The 19,173-nt window shown below is 45.2% G+C and overlaps 1 protein-coding gene across 1 annotated transcript in view; it reads right to left on the reverse strand.

Moving 5' to 3' along the window:
- KIF19 (kinesin family member 19) overlaps positions 1 to 19,173 on the reverse strand; it is a 56,973-nt gene that overhangs the window by 15,306 nt on the left and 22,494 nt on the right. The window contains exons 3-7 of the mRNA XM_036756804.1: positions 11,412 to 11,522; positions 10,590 to 10,677; positions 9,994 to 10,130; positions 7,858 to 7,983; positions 4,435 to 4,629 (exon numbers count right to left, since the gene is read on the reverse strand). Coding sequence (XP_036612699.1) covers positions 4,435 to 4,629; positions 7,858 to 7,983; positions 9,994 to 10,130; positions 10,590 to 10,677; positions 11,412 to 11,522 — 657 coding nt within the window. The remainder of the gene's footprint in view (positions 1 to 4,434; positions 4,630 to 7,857; positions 7,984 to 9,993; positions 10,131 to 10,589; positions 10,678 to 11,411; positions 11,523 to 19,173) is intronic.

The raw sequence follows: 19,173 nt of genomic DNA on the forward strand, positions 1-19,173 counted from the left end.
AATACATAGACCAGATCCAAGAACAGTCGGAACACTAGAACATTTGAAGTTCACATGGAAAGCTGTTTTTGATTTAAAACATTCCAACCACCACAATCATGTCAAGAACAATTCATACAAAACATGACATTTTGAAAGAACATTTAAAACCAGTATGATTCCTTCCTTCCTTCCTTCCTTCCTTCCTTCCTTCCTTCCTTCCTTCCTTCCTTCCTTCCTTCCTTCCTTCCTTCCTTCCTTCCTTCCTTCTTTCCTTCCTTCCTTCCTTCCTTCCTTCCTTCCTTCCTTCCTTCCTTCCTTCCTTCCTTCCTTCCTTCTTCTCCCCTCCCTCCCTTCTTCCCTCTCTCCCTCCCTTCCTCCCTTCCTCCCTTTCTCCCTTCCTTCCTTTTTTGGAGGCAATCAGGGTTAAGTGACTTGCCCATGGTCACACAGCTAGTAAATGTCTGAGGCTGGATTTGACCACAGGTCTTCCTGACTCTGGGGCTGGTGTTCTATCCACTGTGCCCCTTTACCTAGCTTTCAATCTGTTATCATAGGGGCAGCTAGGTAGTGCAGTGAGTAGAGCACTGGCCTTGGAGTCAGGAGTACCTGAATTCAAATCCAGCCTCAGACACTTGGCACACTTACAAGCTGTGTGATCTTGGGTAAGTCACTTAACCCCAATTGCCCCGCCTTCACCCCTGCAAAAACAATTTAAAAAAATCAATCTGTTATCATTTCTTCTAAAGAATCTTTAATATTAATGATTTAATAATATAATGATTACATTAATAATAAAATACTATTAATATTAATTAAAGAGGGAGTTGAACCTTGGAAGCACATAGCACTAAGCCTATGTGAAATATTAAGAAATAATATTTTGACAGTATTATTGTCTGAATTCTTTGCTTCACCCGAATTAAAAAACAAAGCTAAATAAAACTTCTCTGTCTCTGTCTCTCTCTGTCTTTCTCTGTCTTTCTCTCTCTCACAATTAGGGTTAAGCGTCTTGCCCAGGGTCACACAGCTAGTAAGTGTCTGAGGCCACATTTGAACTCAGGTCCTCCCCACTCCAGGACCAATCCTCCTGACTAGCCGCCCCCAGTATCTCTTAAACAGAAGATTTAACCAAAGCCAAAGAGACAGAGTCTTACTCTGAAGCTGCTGGTTTCACTTGGATAAAAGACCTAATCTTTTTTTTAATACTAGATACAATCAAATTTAGGGAGAGATTCTGATTTTCTGAAACTAAGGTTAGAGAGAGTTTGTCTTGTTTGTAGCGACCAAATAAGACTGGGAGTCTTTTGGTTAATCCAAATCTCTTTGCTTACTCACTACCAGATTGAAAGGAAGACACTTCCGCAAAGGTATGCAGATACTGGCATTACCACTGTTCTATTTAAGCAATTAAAAAAATCTGTGGAATTTTGTCTTTTGTTTCATGATAACTACAAAATACACAAATAATACCTCCCACAGTTGTTGTGAGGACCAAATAAGATATTTGTCAGGTGCTTGGCAAACCTTGAAGCACTATGGAAATACTAGCTGTATTATTATTATTATTGTTATTAATAAATATACGTAGACAGTGTTTGAGTCAGAGAATTCAAATCAGCAGAGGGAAGCTGCCCATTTGGATCTTTTCCCAGTGTTTACATATTAATACTCAGTCTCTGACAGACTTAGGCTAAACTGCAGAGTATGAAGACTTTTTATAGACTAAAACATCTTACGAATCATTTGATGTACATGGACGACCTTCCAGTATAAGGATCTACCAAAAGAAACATTAGACAGCTCCATCATCCTGTGGAATATTTCTCCAGTGATATCAAATTGTCTTTTAGTCTTGGTAAGAAAGAAATCCTTAATATACGCCAAGGGAAAATAAAGATTGAAGGCTTTAAGCTTGATCAAATACCTTGGTCTCCTCCAGGCAAGATATATTCGGCATAAAGTTATTCTGAATATGTTGAATGACTTAGAGGCATCTTGAAAACAAGCTAAATGGAAGAATATGTTTAAAACAATCCTAAAGCACCAGTTTTATGGCACACCTTTAGAGCTATAAAGTGGACAATAACAGATGTGTTAAGTATCCTTGCAAATACCCATACAATATTAAGGAAACACAATGCCCCTTGCTCTAAGGTGACCATGAGAAGATTAAAATTTCTTTATCAAAAAAATAAAAAAAAGAGAAAGAATATTGATGACCATTCTTGTTCAACTGTTTTTCAGTCCTGTCTGACTCTTTGTGACCCCATTTGGGGTTTTCTTGGCCAGGATACTGGAGTGGTTTGTCATTTCCTTCTCCAGTTTATTTGACAATTGAGGAAACTGAGGCAAACAGGGTTAAGCCCAAGGTCACACAGCTAAGTAAGTGTCTGAGGTCAGATTTGAACTCTGGAAGAGGAGTCTTCCTGGCTCTGGGCCTGGCACTCTGTGTACTGTGGCACCACTTAGCTACCTTAACATCAATCTACAAAAAATTTAAAAACAACTTTAAAAAAATTTTTTTTAAGACAATCAAGGTTAAGTAGGTATCTGAGGCTGGATTTAGAACTCAGGTCTTCCCAACTCCACCACCCAGCTGCCCCAAGAGCAGCTTTTAAAATAGATGTCACCATACCAAATACTTACTCGCCAAGCTGCGAAAAATGAAAAAGCTTTCAAAAGACAGAGATCTTGTAGAGAAGACTGGGGGAGAGAATGAAACCATAGCCTCCCCATTATCCTGGCTGCTAGGAGGGTTGTACCAAGGACACTTTCAGGGAGCCCAGAGAGCAAGGGGCAGGAGGGGGCAAATCTTAGCCTTTTTTTGTGTCTGGGACCCCTTTGGAAGTTTGGTCAAGCCTGTGAATCCCTTCTGAAAAGAATGTTTTGTCTTTCGTTCTTTTTTAATCCATAATTGAAATAAATCCCAAATGCCAGTGAGAGGTTAGTGAAAATAAAGACGTATTTTTTTTTCCATCCAAGTTCATAGACCCACCCTGAAATTGATCCACGTTAAGAAACTCTGCTAGAAGGTGTTCACATTCTAATACTGCTATTCGACTACAATAGGCAACTATTCCATCTACCTGTGCGAGAACTGAGGCAATACTGAAAATAAAGGAGAAAGAACAGGGCGGTGACTTGTCCCAGGGCTATTTCTATCTGAGCCCATGAAAAAAAAAGAGTAGAATGCTGATGATGATGACGAAGACTAGATGACGATGACCACCACCACCACCAAGATGACGATGATGATCATGGTAACACCACCATCGACTCAAACCACCCCGCAATAATGAAATGGGCTAGGAAGCTTGCTTTTCAAAAACCGTGAATGGGGGAAAAGTTGAGGACAGAAAACCAGGCACAGTAACTGACTTGGAGCACTAGGTGGAGCTCCAAACTCCAGGAACCTAAGCAGGAGGAAAGGAGGGGAAGGCAAGCTGCCATAGGGTTGGGGGAGTGGGAGTTAGGTGGGGCAGGGGATAGAGCAAGGGTGGGGAAGCCACATGCGGCCCTCTAGGTCCTCAAGTGTGGCCTCGAACTTGTGGACCTAGAGGGTCGCATGCGGCCTCGAGGCTGCCCGTTCCACACCCTTGGTCTAGACTGAAGGAAGTGATGGGAAAATATGAACAGTGCAGATTAAATTTAAATGTGCCTTTTTTTTTTTGAGAGCCAGTTGTTAAACACTCACACCCCTGGACTCCCCTCTTCTATTCCCCACCCCTTACAATAAGTTTTCTTCAGGGCCTACCTTTCCCAAGACCCTGTGGAGGAGGCTGCCCTATTCTCACACGGCTCTCCCCTCCCTAGTCATCTAAGATGCTTCTCTCCCAAGTAACTCCAGAAATTCTACCTCCTCCAGGAAGCTTCCACTCCCACCCTGTCCAAACATGAAACTCTAACAATTCTCCCCCGTCCTCTTCTGTACTCTCTGGCATTGTCTACAATGTCAACACTTACTCCTCCAGCACTGTCTAGATTCCTCTGTGTTTACCTACATCAGGTGGTCTGCCCTAAGACTTTAAGTCTCTTGACAACATTGGGCCTGGGTCTAAGCAACTTACTTTATGTGCCAGTGGAAAAGAGTTTAAGCTTCCTGATAAATGACCATGATGGTGACTGAAGTGAAAGATATTATTAATCTTCCTTTATACCACGTAGGTACAAATTGGAGCCTCCTCTCAGGAGAGTGGCTTTTTTTTTTCTTATGGGCAATTGTGGTTAAGTGACTTGCCCAAGGTCACACAGCTAGTAAGTGCCAAGTGTCTGAGAGGCAGTTGAACTCAGGTCCTCCTGACTCCAGGGCCAGTGCTCACTACACTGTGCCACCTAGCTGCCCCTGAGAGCAGGTTTTCTGAAGGCAGTCCTACCCCTACTCCCTATGCCACGGACGGCCATTGCTCCCACTTCTCCCCATCTACTATTCCCTCCTTCTGCTCCTCCCCTCACCTGGGACGCCCGCTCTGAACCAGCCAGGTCGATCATGAAGAGACGGCCTAGCCGCACCTCTTGCATGACATTCTTGATCCGGCTTTTTTGGCGTACGGTCACTTGGAGTATGGCGTGGGACCGGGAAGATGTCTGGTTGGCGGCTGTAGGCTCCTGGGTTCTCTGCTTGTTTCCTTTCATTAGAAGCTGCATGATCTGGAGAAGCAGGGGAATGGGGGGTTAGGAGAGGGAAAGGTCTCAGACTCCTGACCCCCTCTGGCAAACCCTCTAAGGCAAGGAAAGCTTCCCTAACTCCACCTCACCTCACAGCAGCCTTGAGATCACATATGGCTCTCTAAGTCCTCAAGTGTGGCCCGGCTGCACTTGAGGACCTAGAGGGCCACATGTGGTCTCAAGACTGCAGGTTCCCCACCCCTGTCTTAGGCACTTGATGCGCAGAAGACACTGTGCTGGGGGCTGGAGCTGACACAAGATCAGGGAAGACAATCTCTGCCCCTGTCGATCTTATTAAGAATTCACAGACGAGCAGCAGGGACGGTAGACGTGTGCGATCAGTAGAAAATGTGCTGAATTTGTAGTCAGAGGTGCTGGATTCAAATTCTAGCTCTGCCATTTGCTAACTGTGTTTAGTAAGTCAGCCTCTCTGGGCCTCACTCTTGGTGGACTATTTGTCCTCTTGGAGTCCATTCCAGCTAGGTGGAATAATAATAGTAGTAGTAGTAGCATTTATATAGTGCTTTAAAGTTTGCAAAGAATGATACAAGTATATTTTATATGTTCATATATGTGTGTAATGTTAACGAAACAGGAAGATCTTCCCTGTCCATTAATGAGGTCTATGTGACCACATGTGTTTAATCACAGATGTCTTGCTGCTTTGAATTCCCGCCCAGCTGTGATACAACCTGAGTGACATAGAGCCTGTTGGGGGAGGAACTGGCCTAAGGAGGAGCTTGCTTGTAGGCAGGCTTTCACACCTTTGGGTACTAAGTTAATTAGGCACTGGATCATGAGGGTTGTAATGCCTTCTGGATCTGAGCCTATTAGCCAAAAGTATGTACATATATAATACATATGTATGTATGTATGTATGTATACATACACACACACACACACACATATATATTCTGAGGTGAGATTTTGCTTTGTGGGCTTGCTCATGAGAAGGAACTTTTGATTCCCTGGACGGGACTCCAAGTAGTCATTTGTTAAGAGCCCCCTGACTACTTAGTTGGTGCTCCCCCATCTAATGGTGTATGTAGGGGGTGGCATTACTGTGTTCAGACAGTGGGAGCCCTCTCTGTTGATCTCTGCTAATTTCTCTACTTGTAACTTCTCTGCTTGTATTTTCTCCATGTTCAGGGTGCTGACCTATCCCCTGAACTAGTGAATGATACATATATATATATATATATATATATATATATATATATATATATATATATATATATATATATATACATATATATATAATCAAAGTAAGATTCTTGACCCCTTTAAAGTTGCTCTTCCTTTAGAAAAGCAGATCAAAGAACCTATGCTGGCAGGCCTTCCTGGGCGTGCCAAGGGGCTTGCCGACTCAATATGTTAACTCATTTGACCCTTACAACAACCCTGTGAGGTAAATGCTGTTTTTATCCCCATTTTATAGATCAGGAAACTGAGACTTCAAGAAGTATTGCAATAAGAACTAGTGTTTACATAGAGCTTTAAGGTTTGCAAAGTGTTTACAACTATCATCTCACTTTTCACAATCAACCTGGGAGGTGGGTGGTACGATCACCTCCATTTTACAAATGAGGAAATTGAGTCAGAGAGAGGTTAAGTGACTTGCCCAGGGTTACACTGCTAGTAAGCATATGAGGCAGATCTATGAATTCATGATTTATGATCCTATGAGCCCAAAGGGGACATTCACCCCAAAGCATAGTGGCCAAATTCTTATGTAATCCCTCAGGTTCTGAATCTATAAAATGAATGGGTTGGGGTGAAATGCTCTCAAGGGTCCCTCTCATGATCTTATGATCTTATGGGCCCTATGAGGATCCCACAGATGTGCAGAACTTAGAGAGAGGCTCCAAAGAGGACCTCAAAGATGGATAGAGAATAAATAGGAATGGGGAAGAAGCGATAAAGCAACTAGCATTTCTCAGGCCGAAGAAGAGAGGTTGATAAATATACACAAGGACAAAAATAATGTGAATGCAAAGAATGACAAAAAAGACCAAATGCTACATAATTACAATGTCAAGGATTAGCCCCCAGAAAAGAGCTGAGAACATGCACCTTTCTCCCTTTACTGCAAGGGCGGTGCACTAGGGGCGTGGAATCCTGTATACACTGCCAGTCACGGTCAGCTGATGTGTTGCTTGGCTTTGCTCAACTATTCTGCTTTTCTCTTTTAAATGTTTTTTGTTAGAAGGGCTGGTTCCCTGGGAACGGGAGAAAGGGGTGCAAGATAGGTGGAAATGAATGTTTGAATAGCTTAGGGGCTCACTGAGCTAGAGCTAGTCCAACCCCCTCACTTTATAGATGAAGAAACTGAGTTCCAGAGAGATTAAATGACTACCTGAAAATCACATAGTGGGGTGATAGAGGGGAGGGCTGACTGGGGAACAGGGCAACCAGAATATATGCCGTCTTGGAGTGGGGGGGAGGGTAGAAATGGGGAGAAAATTTGTAATTCAAACTGTTGTGAAAATCAATGCTGAAAACTAAATATGTTAAATAAATAAATTTAAATTAAAAAAAAAAGAAAGTAAGTAGAAGAGTCAGGATTTTAATTCAGGTCCTTTGAATTCAAATCCAGCATCCTTCCTCTCAACAAAAGTAATAACTTGGTGGTGGGGGGGGAAATTTAAGGGGACACTCAAACAGTCTGGGAAGAGGTAAAATGGGAAAGATCCCTGGCCTGAGAATGAGGACACTTGTATTTGAGTTCTGACTCTGCTACTGATAATCTGTATAACCTTAGGCCATCGAAAGTCCAAAGTCTTATTTTATTTTATTTGGCGGGGGAGGCAATTGGTGTTAAGTGACTTGGCCAGGGTCACACAGTTAGTAAGTGAGGCCAGATTTGAACTCAGGCCCTTGTGACTCCAGGGTCAGTGCTCTATCCACTGTGCTGCCCTGCTGTCCCGGCTTTTTTTTCCTCATATATAACATGGGGAAACTATTTGCTGCTTCACCTTCTTCCTGGGGATCCCTGTGAGGCTTGGATCAGATGAGAGATATTAGAATTCTCTGGAAGTAAGGATAACATAGAAAGCCAAGATTCTCCTTATGCAGATACCCCAACCCTGGTTAGGCTTCTGCATGGCTGCCTCAAGCACCGGACACCAGACCGTCCTGCCAGGCAGCAGCTTCCTAGGACCCCTTGACCTGAGGGAGCAAGTCTTTGCTTTCTCTCTGCCACAAACTTACCTCTTTGGCATTGATGGTGGATACCTCAGTGATCCCGGCCACCTGGATCACCCCCTTGGAGTCCTCTCTCAACTCTAGGTACCCCAAGGAAGGGTTCAGTAGATCCCTAATCATTTCATTGTAGATCTGATAGGAATAAGGAGAGAATATTGGAAGACTTGGGGCAGACAACAAAGGTAGGAGCTCGTTGCCCATCAGACAAGAGGAGAAAGAACCTGAGCCAGAATCAATCAATCAACAAGCACTTATTAAGCACCTACTATATGCACTATGCTAGGTGATGGGGATGCAAGTACCAGGAATGAAGAGACAGATTTCCAAAGGAGGTTTATGGATCCTCAGTATTCCAAGGAAGTATGTAACTTGAGATGGAGATAGGGGATAACTAGATTGAGGACAGGGATGGATGGTAATGTTGGGATGCCCTTCCCAGAGCTGGCTGGACACATCCCCAGGAGGATCCATCACTGGACAAGGTGTCTGTGGTCCAGGCCACAGCTACCTTCTTCTTCCTGGGAAAATGTTAATGGCATAGGTTTCCACCTAGATCCCCAGGCATCTGTTCAATCAGAAGTCCTCTGCCACCTCTAGCAAAGGTGATCTGAAGAAGAAAGACCCTGCCAAGGTCTAGGGGCACCCGAGGGAAGATCTAGCAGCCCATTGCTACATTCCTGGGTTTTTCTTTGTCTCCCCTCTGGCTACTCTCATTCTGTGAGCACACGCTGTACTAGCCAGTGTCACAGGTGACCGCTCTAGCTTGCTGTCCTTCCTGCCCTATCTCTTACATAATAATAATAGCTTGTATTTATATAGTGCTTACCATGTGCCTGGCACTGTGCTATGCACTTTATAATGATTATCTCATTAGATCCTCACAACCACCATGGGAAAATGGTGCTATTATTATTCCTTTTTACAGACAAGGAAACTGAGGCAGACAACAGTTAAGTGACTTGACCAAGGTCACACATTTAGTGTCTGAGGTCTTCCTGACTCCAAGCCCAGCACTAGCTGCCTCATATAGGTTACCTAATAAAGAAAGGACCAGGACTGTATTAGAGGTGCTGGGAAGCCAGGTAAGTAGAGCTGTTACTAGCAATTTTTGTGCCGGATGCCAGAAATACAAAATATGCCCAGGATAAATGGCATGAAACATGCCCTTGAATCAATTATTTAAGAACAAGTCAGTTGTCAGGAGGGACAGAGACTCCAGGATGAGGACAGGCTGAGAGTTCACCTGGGGTGCTACTGCCAAGTGGAAGATTTCATCTGTTTGCTTCCTATTTTAATTATTTTTGCTAACTAGCTACTAAGCTCAGTTTGTTTCTAAGCTGATGTCAGTGTCCTCTAAATGTTGGAACCCTGTGTCAAAACCCCCATCACCCCTCCTTAGTTACAACCGTCCTTAGTTACAGCTCTACAGAGCACCCACAACTCACCTGCTCTCGGCAATGACTTCTCATATTCCTCTTTGCACATATCACACCGCTCTATTAATCCCATCACCACATGCCCACAATAGGGGAAGCTGCTGCCAGGTACACCAGGCATATGGACACACACCCACATAAGTATGATACTGCTATACAGAGACACGCTTGGGTGAATGGCCCATGTTTAACTAGTCACCCAAAGTAAGTCATAATTGGTTTCTGGTGAGAAAAAAAGATATGTTGACCCCGTTCATTAAAAAACAAGGAATGCTCCCAAGGAATGGTTTGGAGGTCAGGGGGTCAGTGGATATATTAGATATCAGTGTGACCTGGTAATTTCCATGCTGATTTAAAAGCTGCCATATTTGCTGAAGTTTGCCTTCATTCTAGGTGGGAGAAGGGGAAAGGAAAGGACAGCAAGGAAACTGGGAACTCCTGGTTTGGCTCAGTATCACCCACGGTGATGGGGCATGTCCCTGGGGGCTGTGTGCATCACATGTGCACTGCTTCTATTCGTTCAAAGGGGAGAGCCTGTCAGAAAATGAAGGGGGAAGTAGGAACAGTTGTTGTCCATACACCTGGACACTCTGCACTGGAACCTAGGCTGAGCTGCTTTCAAGGGATTTTCCTACCCTTCTTATAAGCCAGTCAGTGCCTTACACCTACTTAAAATTCCAAGTATGGTCCAGTCAGGATGACCTACCTCTAGGTAGGACATGGACACTTCATACTCCATGTCATTACTGGTCTCCTCAATGGCACAGAATAGATCGTTGAGGGTCCGAACGTAGATGCCGGGCTCATGGTCAGTGCCCAGCATGGTGTAGGTTTTCCCACAGCCTAGAGGCAGGAAAGAACAGTAGGTAAGCGGGGGGTTATAGGGCATGTGGCATTGCTGGAGAAGGCCATACCTGGAAGATTTCTCCCCAGGAATAACTCCCTCCTGTCCTTGCTCTGAAGGTTCTGTGGGGCAAGCACCCTGTCCCTTCTTGGGGAGGGGTCATTGAGAAGCTAGTGAAAGGCAAATGTGCAGGCTCCTCTCAGAGACATGTGAGTGGGAGGAGGGGTCTTCTGGGATGAGGTGGCTTTGGGTGAAGATGGGGGTGGGACATGATGACTTAGGCTTATATTTGGCCAAGCCATTCCTGTAATAGTGAAGTAGGGTTGTCCTATGAACCTCCTGCATAAGGGAGTTGGCTGGCCTCCATGTTGGGGGGTCAGGTGGGCAGAGAAGGGGGCTCTTTTGGTTTGGGACTGGACAGGGGAGGCAGAAGCCAGGTGCTGAGCCAGCCAGCTCACCAGTAGGGCCATAGGCAAAGACGGTGGCATTGTAGCCAGATATGACTCCTTCAATGAGGCTCTTCGTGGTGGCTTGGTAAACCATCTCCTGCAAAGAAAAGGAAATTGGGTGTCCGAGGGGTTCAGGAGGCACAATATGCCCCACTGTAGAAAGAAGTTTCTGTTTCTGGGTCCTGCCTAGCCTGAGGTCCTTGAGAACGCCTAGACCCCGGAGAGACAACACCGAGGAGGTGAGGAAAAAGTCTCTTTAACCTCAATTCATTAGGGATGCCAGCTTGGAACAGAACTCAGGACACCAGCTGGCTCCTCCAGCTTTCTCCTGGCCCCCTGCCCAGCTGCTACCTTATCACAGATACCAGTGATATCCTGAAGGTGAGCCAGGTGGGGGTATCCCCAGGAGAGCATCAACTTTCTCAGGTCCATCCTACCATCTGGGTTAATCTAGTGGGGTCTTAGACTTCTCTTCTCTAGCTCAAAAGGGAACCAAATGTGGGTCCCACAGTGCTTGCTGACATTAATGCTTGCTTAGTGGAGGTACATGTATGTATTTATATATATATATATATATATATATATATGTATACATATGTATTTGTATGTATACATGCATCATCTGTCTATGAATGAGCATGCCACATAGAAATACATGTAAACAAGTACATGTTCATGAGTGTAGGAACCCAACCCCTCCAAATAAGGACTGAAGCAGTTTTAAGAGTTGTATACAAAGACCCAAGCCTGAAGGATGACCTCTTGGGGCAAATAATAGACCCTTTCTTTATTTTGGTCCTATGTCAGTCTCTCCCATCCCTGACTCCTCACCTGAGTGGCAGTGAAGTCAAAGGCCACATCAAATAAGTAGGACTTCTCCCGGGATCTGTGGGCTCGGAGAATGTCATCTGGATCCTCCATTGGGTCCATCAGAACCACCATCTGCAAAAGCCCCAGAAATTGTCTGGAAAGAGCCACTGAGAGCTGGTGGGGGTCCTGTGGCCAACGTGTCAGGAATCAGCACCTCCTTATTTCTGGGGCAGGCTAGGGAATCACTGGGTAGCTAGGTGGCAGAGAGGATAGAGTGTTGGGTCTAGAGTCAGGAAGAGCTGAGTTCAAATTTGGCTTTAGACGCTTACTAGCTGTGTGACCTCGGGCAAGTCACTTAACCCTGTTTGCCTCAGTTTCCTTGTCTGTAAAATGCCTGGAGAAGGAAATGGCAAAACAACTCCAGTATCTTTGCCAAGACAACCCCCAAACAGGTCACACAGAGTGAGACATGACTGAGCAACAGCAGCAAAGGAATCACTAGATTGTACAGCTGGTGAGGGAGGGTGATGGTGACGGAGGCAGGAGCTAGGGGAAAGGGGCCAGAAGCCATGTAGGAGTTTTTCTTAGAGGGGAGTGAGAGAGGGAATTGGGTTTCCCTGGGTTTGTCTTGGACTACTAGGTCTCTTTGTACAACTTCTCACATTTAAAGAACGACAAAAAGTGAAGAATGGATTTTTTTTCAATGTATGATACTTTTTCCAAATTACTTCCATATCTACAATCTCACCTTAACTTCTCAAAATTATGACTCCCACCAACTTTTTGTTTGCCTTCCGGACCACCTGCTTATCCCTCGGGCATCTGTTCTAGGGATGTTCACACCCTCAGAGCAAGAGAAAAGTTGGGAAGAGAGGAAGGTAGCTTGGAGTGGGGGAAGGCTCCATTCCTCTGCTCCCTGGAGCCCACTCTCTGCCCTTTGCTCACAGATTCTAAGGTCGTATCTAATTTACAAGACAAACTCTGACACCATTAACATCCGCTTCATGCCAGATGAGACAAGACACACACACACACACACACACACACACACACACACACACACACGAAAGTGATACAGGAACATACACAAAGGCATTATAAAAAGAAGCAGAGATTAGGAATGTAATCCTGGCTTCCCAGGCTCCCCGCCCAGGTAGCATTGCCATGGAGATGCTATCCCAGAATTCACCAGTTTGGTGACATCTCTTTGGACTTATCTTTGAAGACTTCTGGAAAGAAGGCACTGGTAGAAAAGAATCCAATTGCCTACTATAAAAGATAAACCCCACTGGTGGGGTTGAACCAAGTCTAATATCTAGACCAGGGGCAGGGAACCTGCTGCCTCAAGGCCACATGTGTCCCTCTAGGTCCTCAAGTGAGGCCCTTTGATTGAGTCCAAGTTTTACAGAACAAATCCTTTTATTAAGGGGATTTATTTTGTGAAGTTTGGATTCGGTCAAAGGGCTGCACTTCAGGACTTAGAGGGCCCCTTGCAGCCTTGAAGTTGTAGGTTCTAGAGAAAAGCTCTTATGTGCCTTTTCCCAGGACCCTAGTAGGGTGCTTCAACAGGACTGTGGCACTGGAAACTGGTGGGATACTTCTAACAAGCCCCCTCTCCCTCTCTGTCTTTGTCTCTCTCTGTCTCTGTGTGTCTGTGTCTGTGTCTGTCTGTCTGTCTGTCTGTCTCTCTCCTTTGCTCTATCAGCACAGGAAGAGGCAAGAGAAGGCTGACCTCTGGCTGCAGCCTGAGTGGCCAGTTGCCTTATTTCTCTTCTGGTTGAGTCCCCCCCTCCCCCTCCCATCGTTATGTATATCCTATAGCTGATAATTAACAATGACAATCTGGGGCTGCCAAATCCTTTTCTGATGTGATCGATGATCACCCCGTTAGAGAGGTATGCAGGGGAGGAACAGACCCCAATCCCATCTGGAAGACTGCATGAAAGATCTACTGACTTCACATGTCTTGGGGAGCAATAAACAGGAGAATGTATAAGCAGAGAGCGACAACTTGAAGGATCTATACACACGTGTGTACATACATATTGGGCATGTACATACACACATATATGTATGTAAATGTTGTTTGGTCGTTTCCAGTCACGTCTGACTCTTTGTGACCCTATTTTTTTTTGACAAAACTACTGTAGTCGTGAGCCATTTCCTTCTCCAGCTCATTTTACAGATGAGGAAACCGAGGCAAAAAGGGTGAAGTGACTTGCTCGAGGTCACACAGCTAGCAAGTAACTGAAGCCGGATATAAACTCAGGAAGATGAATCTTTCTGACTCCAGGCCTGGCACTCTATCCACTGTACCGGCTAGCTGCCCCCTAATATGTATGTGTGTGTGTAAGTATGTGCATACATATATACGGATATACATGTGTGGGTGTGGGCATGCACCCCCATACCCACACGCATAGATAGATAGCCCCCAGAACCAAGTCCAGGCAGTACCAGCCCCCTGTAGAGCGATTGTGCTCCATGAGTCTGGTGCTGCCCTTCATCGTCATTCAGTCAATAAGCATTTATTAAGTGCCTACTATGTCCCATGCACTGTACTAAGCACTAGGGATACAGAGAAAGGCAAAAGGCAGTTTGTCCTCTCAAGGGGTAAATGGTGCCATGAAATACCACGGATGTACCATTTACGCCTTCCTTTTGTTTCTCTCCTAGACAAGTTAAGTTTTAGGTAGAGTTTGGAAGGAAGGGAGGAGAGGGGACAGAGAGAGGCCATTCCTGTTCCTTGTATCAGTATCACAGTGACCAGACAAGATACCCAAATGTCAGTGTTGATCTATGACTTTACTTGTAGCTGAGATTCAGCACCACAGCAAGCCCAGGCTCCTCCCAGCGGCCACCTCAGGGGGTTCTTCTGGGAGGAAGCCGGGGCCTGCCCTGCCTCTCCCTGATGAGGTGAGGCGGCTGGCACCTCTAAGAGCTGATCTAGCCCAGGAGCTGGCTTAGCTCTCCAGGGCTCTGGCTGGGGCACAATTAATGGGGATAATAAGCGTCTGGCCTGCTGTACTCGAGTAGTAATGAGCTTGCCAGATAGCTTCCTGAGGGCGTGTGAATACTGAAGGGAGACCTGGGCCTCCCCCAGCATCTTGGGCTTGCCCTTCCCTACCTCGGTCCCTTCCTCTTCCTCACTGATGAGAGCTAGATAGCAGTAGCAGCCTTTCCCCTCCTTGTTCTGCCTACAAACATCCTGGGGCCCTAATTCTGGGCTGGTTTTCTTTTTCCCACCCTGTTGTTGTTGTTCAGTCTTCTTTCACTTGTATCTGATTCTTCGTGACCCCGTTTGGGGTTTCCTTGGCAAAGATACTGGAGTGGTTTGCCATTCCTTCTCCAGCTCATTTTACAGATGAGGAAACTGAGGCAAACAGAGTTAAGTGACTTGCCCAGAGTCACACAGCTGATGTCAGATTTGAACTCGGAAAGATGAGTCTTCCTGACTCAGTCCTGGCACTTTCTTCACTGTGTCACCTCACTGCCTCCCAAAAATGTTGTTCAGTCGTGTCTGACTCTTTGTGACCCCCTTTGGGGTTTTCTTGGCAAAGATACTGCAGTGGTCTGCCATTTCCTTCTCCAGCTCATTTTACAGAGAAGAAACTGAGGCAAACAGGGTTACATGACTTGCCCAGGATCTCACAGCTAGAAAATGCCTAAAAACCCCAAAAGTCTCATGATAGAAACCGCTACCTACATCCAGAGAAAGAATTACAGAGTCTGAATGCAGATTGAAGCAGACTATTGGCTCTCTCTCTTTTTTGTTCTGTTTTGTTTCCTCTTTCTCATGGTTTCTCCCATTGATTATAATTCTTCTTTACAACATGACTAATGTGAAAATACGTTTAATATGAATGTATATGTACAGCCTATATCAGATTGCACACTGTCTTGGGGAGGGGGGAGGAAATTTAAAACTCAAAAGCTTGTGGAACTAAATGTTGAAAACTAAAAATAAATAATTTTTAAAAATTAAATTAAAAAATAAAGTATCTGAGGCCAGATTTGAACTTGGGAAGAAGAGTCTTACTGATGCCAGGCATGATGCTTTATCCACTGCACCACCCCAACCCAGTGCCTTCACAAAACACAGAGTGGTGAGGGGAGAGAGTGTTGCCTCATTTTTTTTAACCCATGGCAAATATTAATAGTCTTGAGAAAGAGTCAAGCCCCTATTCTGTGTAAGCAACCCCAGAATGTGTAATGTATACTGGGTACTGGGGGAATGGGAGGATTCAGTTCCATTGAGTAGGTTAGTTAAAGACTTATTCTCCCAGACACTAGAATAGGTGCTGTGGGGGATCATGAACGTCCCTGCTCTCAAGGAGTTCACAGTTTTTTGGGGGACCGCAATTCAACAGAAAGTAATAGAGAAGGACTCAAAAGGAAGTCAGCTGAAGGTCACTGCCCTCTGAGGCGTCGAGGCCAGCAGTCTTAGCTGCATTTCTGTCAAAGGTCTGGTGAAGCCCATGGACACCTCTTCAGAAGAATGTTTTTAAATGCATAAAATACATGGGGTTACAGAGGAAACCACTTATATTGAAATAAAGATGTGTTTTTCCTCTCATTCAAGTTTACCATTCTCCTGAAATATAACCGCAGATATGATTAAGATCCCCTATCCCAGCTCAGTTTCAAGAGAACGTACATGAAAAGGCTTTAAGAACGCTTGAAAACACATCACAGAAAAAAAGGTGCAAACTGACTAAGGATTGTTGTAGGCAGGTGTGTTTTGGCCTCAGGCTCAATCAGGGAAGGCTTCCAGGAGGGGATAAAGGTTAAGTTTCCATCATTTCCCAGCTCCTGACTCCCACAGAGAGCTCTAAAGAGCACAGGAAGGATGGGACAGTGGTGGGTACCCAGAGCAGCATTGTGAGATGGCCACAATGTGGGACTGGGAGGCAAGACTCCTGAAGAATTCTCAGCCTCCATCTCAGGCCGCAAAGCGCCTGGTCCACCCTGCCTCCATCGTGCCTCAACTGCACATCATGGCTTCCCTGGCTTCCTTCAGGACTCACCTTAAATCCCACATTGTACTCTCCTTCCACTCCAACCCTCTCCTTTCCCTCTAAGATTACCTTCCATTTACACTGTATGTATTTTGCATATATATATATATATATATATATATATATGTATATACGTATTTGTATGTCTGTGTATAGAGAGAAAGAGAGGGAGAAAGAGAGAGGGGGGAAGAGAGAGAGAGAGAGAGAGAGAGAGAGAGAGAGAGAGAGAGAGAGAGAGAGAGGAAGGGAGGGAGAGGGAGGGAGGGGGCCTGGCCCATAGTAGGTGCTTAATAAATGCTTGTTGACTTCTTCACTTGACCACTATAGGCCAGGCCCAATGATAAGCCATGGGATCACAAAGAAAGGTAAAAATCCCCAGTCCCTTTCCCTCCAGGAGCTCCTAGGCTAACAGGGGAGACAACAGGCAAACTTCTCTGTACCAACAGGATGAATCCGAGGTATTTTATTCTCAGCAGGAAGGCATTAGCAAGCCCAATAAGTGCCCAAGAAAGCTTGTTAATGAAAAGCATTTTGTCAAGGACAAAGGCAAGTTGAGTTGGCCATCTCCCAGAAAAGCCTCTGATCAGACCAGTAGACTTTCCGAGCTGTGGCTACTCAATTTCTCTGCACAGTGAATACCAAATGGGACCCTTTTCCCAGGCTAGGGCTCCCCAGAGGACAATGCTGTAGTGCTGCTTTAAAGGTCTAGACAGTAATCTATATACCTGGTAATTTAGGGGGTGGGTGGGGAGCAGGGGCCTGCCCCTCCAAGGGACGTATTCAAACTCCTTTGGAAAGACTGACTCCATGTGTTACAATGCCAAAGAGGAATTCATTTTAACAAAGGTTTATTGAGAGCCTGCTATGTGCTAAGTCCTGGGCTAGGTGTTAAGATAATAAAGATAAAAATAAAATAGCCCTGCCCTCAAGCAGCTTCCATTTTAGCAGGGCCACAATTAAGCATAGCACCAAATCCAATGGCCTTTTAAAAACTATTTTTCTTGATCTCTCTGTTGTATTAGAGAAGTTTTTGTAATACATTTCTCTGCGACATTTCTTCCTATCTAAAAGCAGCCTGGTGGCCTAGTGGATATAGAGCTAGGCCTGGAGTCCGGAGGACCTGATTTCAAATTCATCCTCAGACACTTAATGTGTGACCCTGGTTAAGTCACTTAACCTCTCTCTGCCTCAGTTTCCTCAACTGCAAAAAGGGGATAATAATAGTATCTCCCACCCAGGATCGAATGAGATATTTGCTAAGTGCCTGGCACATAGTAGGTGCTTAACAAAGGTTTCCTTCCTGTCTGGTGGTCAGTCTCCCTTGCTATATCACCATCCATGCCTCCTTCTTTATGTATACATCCCTGGTTTCTATTTCTCCTCCTGGGGATCTCATCATCCCATGTTTTCAACTATTATCTCTGCAGATGGGGCAGGGGGAAGGAGGGGAATAAGCATTTATATAATGCCTACTAGGGTGCCAGGCACTGTATTAAATGCTTTACAAATATTTTCTCACTTGAGTCTCACAACGATCCTGTGAGATAGGTGCTGAGATTATCCCTGTTTCACAGGGGAGGAACCTGAAGCAAACGAAAGGTAAGTGGCTTGCCCAGGGTCATACAGCTAGTAAATACCTAAGGTGAGATTTGAACTCAGGTCTTCCTGACTCCAAGCCCAGGACTCTATCCATTATACCCCTGGGAGTTTTAATGGTGACTCTCAGAGGCAGCCCCCAGCTCTCCCCCTGAACATCAGTCCCACATCACCAAATGCCTATGTTGTTCAGTCGTTTTCAGTTGTGTCTGATTCCTCATGACCACATTTGGAGTTTTCTTGGCAAAGATACTGGACCGGTTTGCCATCTCCCTCTCCAGCTCATTTGACAGATGACGAAACTGAGGCAAACATGGTTACATGACTTGCCAGGGTCACATAGCTACTAAGTGTCTGAAGCCACATTTGAACTCAGGGCCAGCACTCTATCCACTGTGCCATCTATTTTTATAAGTGCCTTTTGGTCATCTCCAGTCCATCTCAAACTCAACAGAGTCCAAACTAGAACTCATTATTTTTCCCCATCCAATCCCCTCCTTCCACCTCTTCCTAACTTCCCCATTTTTCTGTGGAGGACACCACCACCCCTCTAGTCACCAAGGTCCAAAACCCCAAAGCCAACTTTGACTCTTCCCTCTCCTTTACCCCTTGCATTCTAGGCATTCGTCAAGTCTTCTGGATTCTCCTTCCACAATGTATCTCCCAGGTGTCCTCTTTTCCCCACTCACACAACCAAGGATCTGGCTCAAGCCCTCATCGTCTCTGGCCCAGAAGGCTGCATTAGCACTCTCATGAGTCTCCCTACCACAGCCTCTTCCCTCTCTCTAATCCACCCTCTCCAAACGGCTGCCAGGCTGAGGTTTCTAAAGCACATGGTATTTCCTGTTCAAAAAGATCTGCTGGGCTCCCTCTTGACTCTAAGACAATATACAAATGCCTGTTTTGACTTATAAAGCTTTCACACTCGGTCTCAAGCCTGCATTTCAAGGTTTATTGTACATTTACATACTGTCCTTTACTCTACATTCCAGTTGAAGTGGCCTGTTTGCCATTCTCCATACATGACATTCTATTTCCTGCCTCCATACTTTTGCATGGGCTGTTCCTGATGCCAAGAATGTACTCCCTCTTCACCTCTAGCTTCCTTCAGCTCACCTCCCACCTTCCGCAGCAAGCCTAATTGCTAGAGCCACCCCCCTCATTACTTT

The sequence above is a fragment of the Trichosurus vulpecula genome, chromosome 4, assembly GCF_011100635.1.
Source record: "Trichosurus vulpecula isolate mTriVul1 chromosome 4, mTriVul1.pri, whole genome shotgun sequence".
Lineage (NCBI taxonomy): Eukaryota > Metazoa > Chordata > Mammalia > Diprotodontia > Phalangeridae > Trichosurus > Trichosurus vulpecula.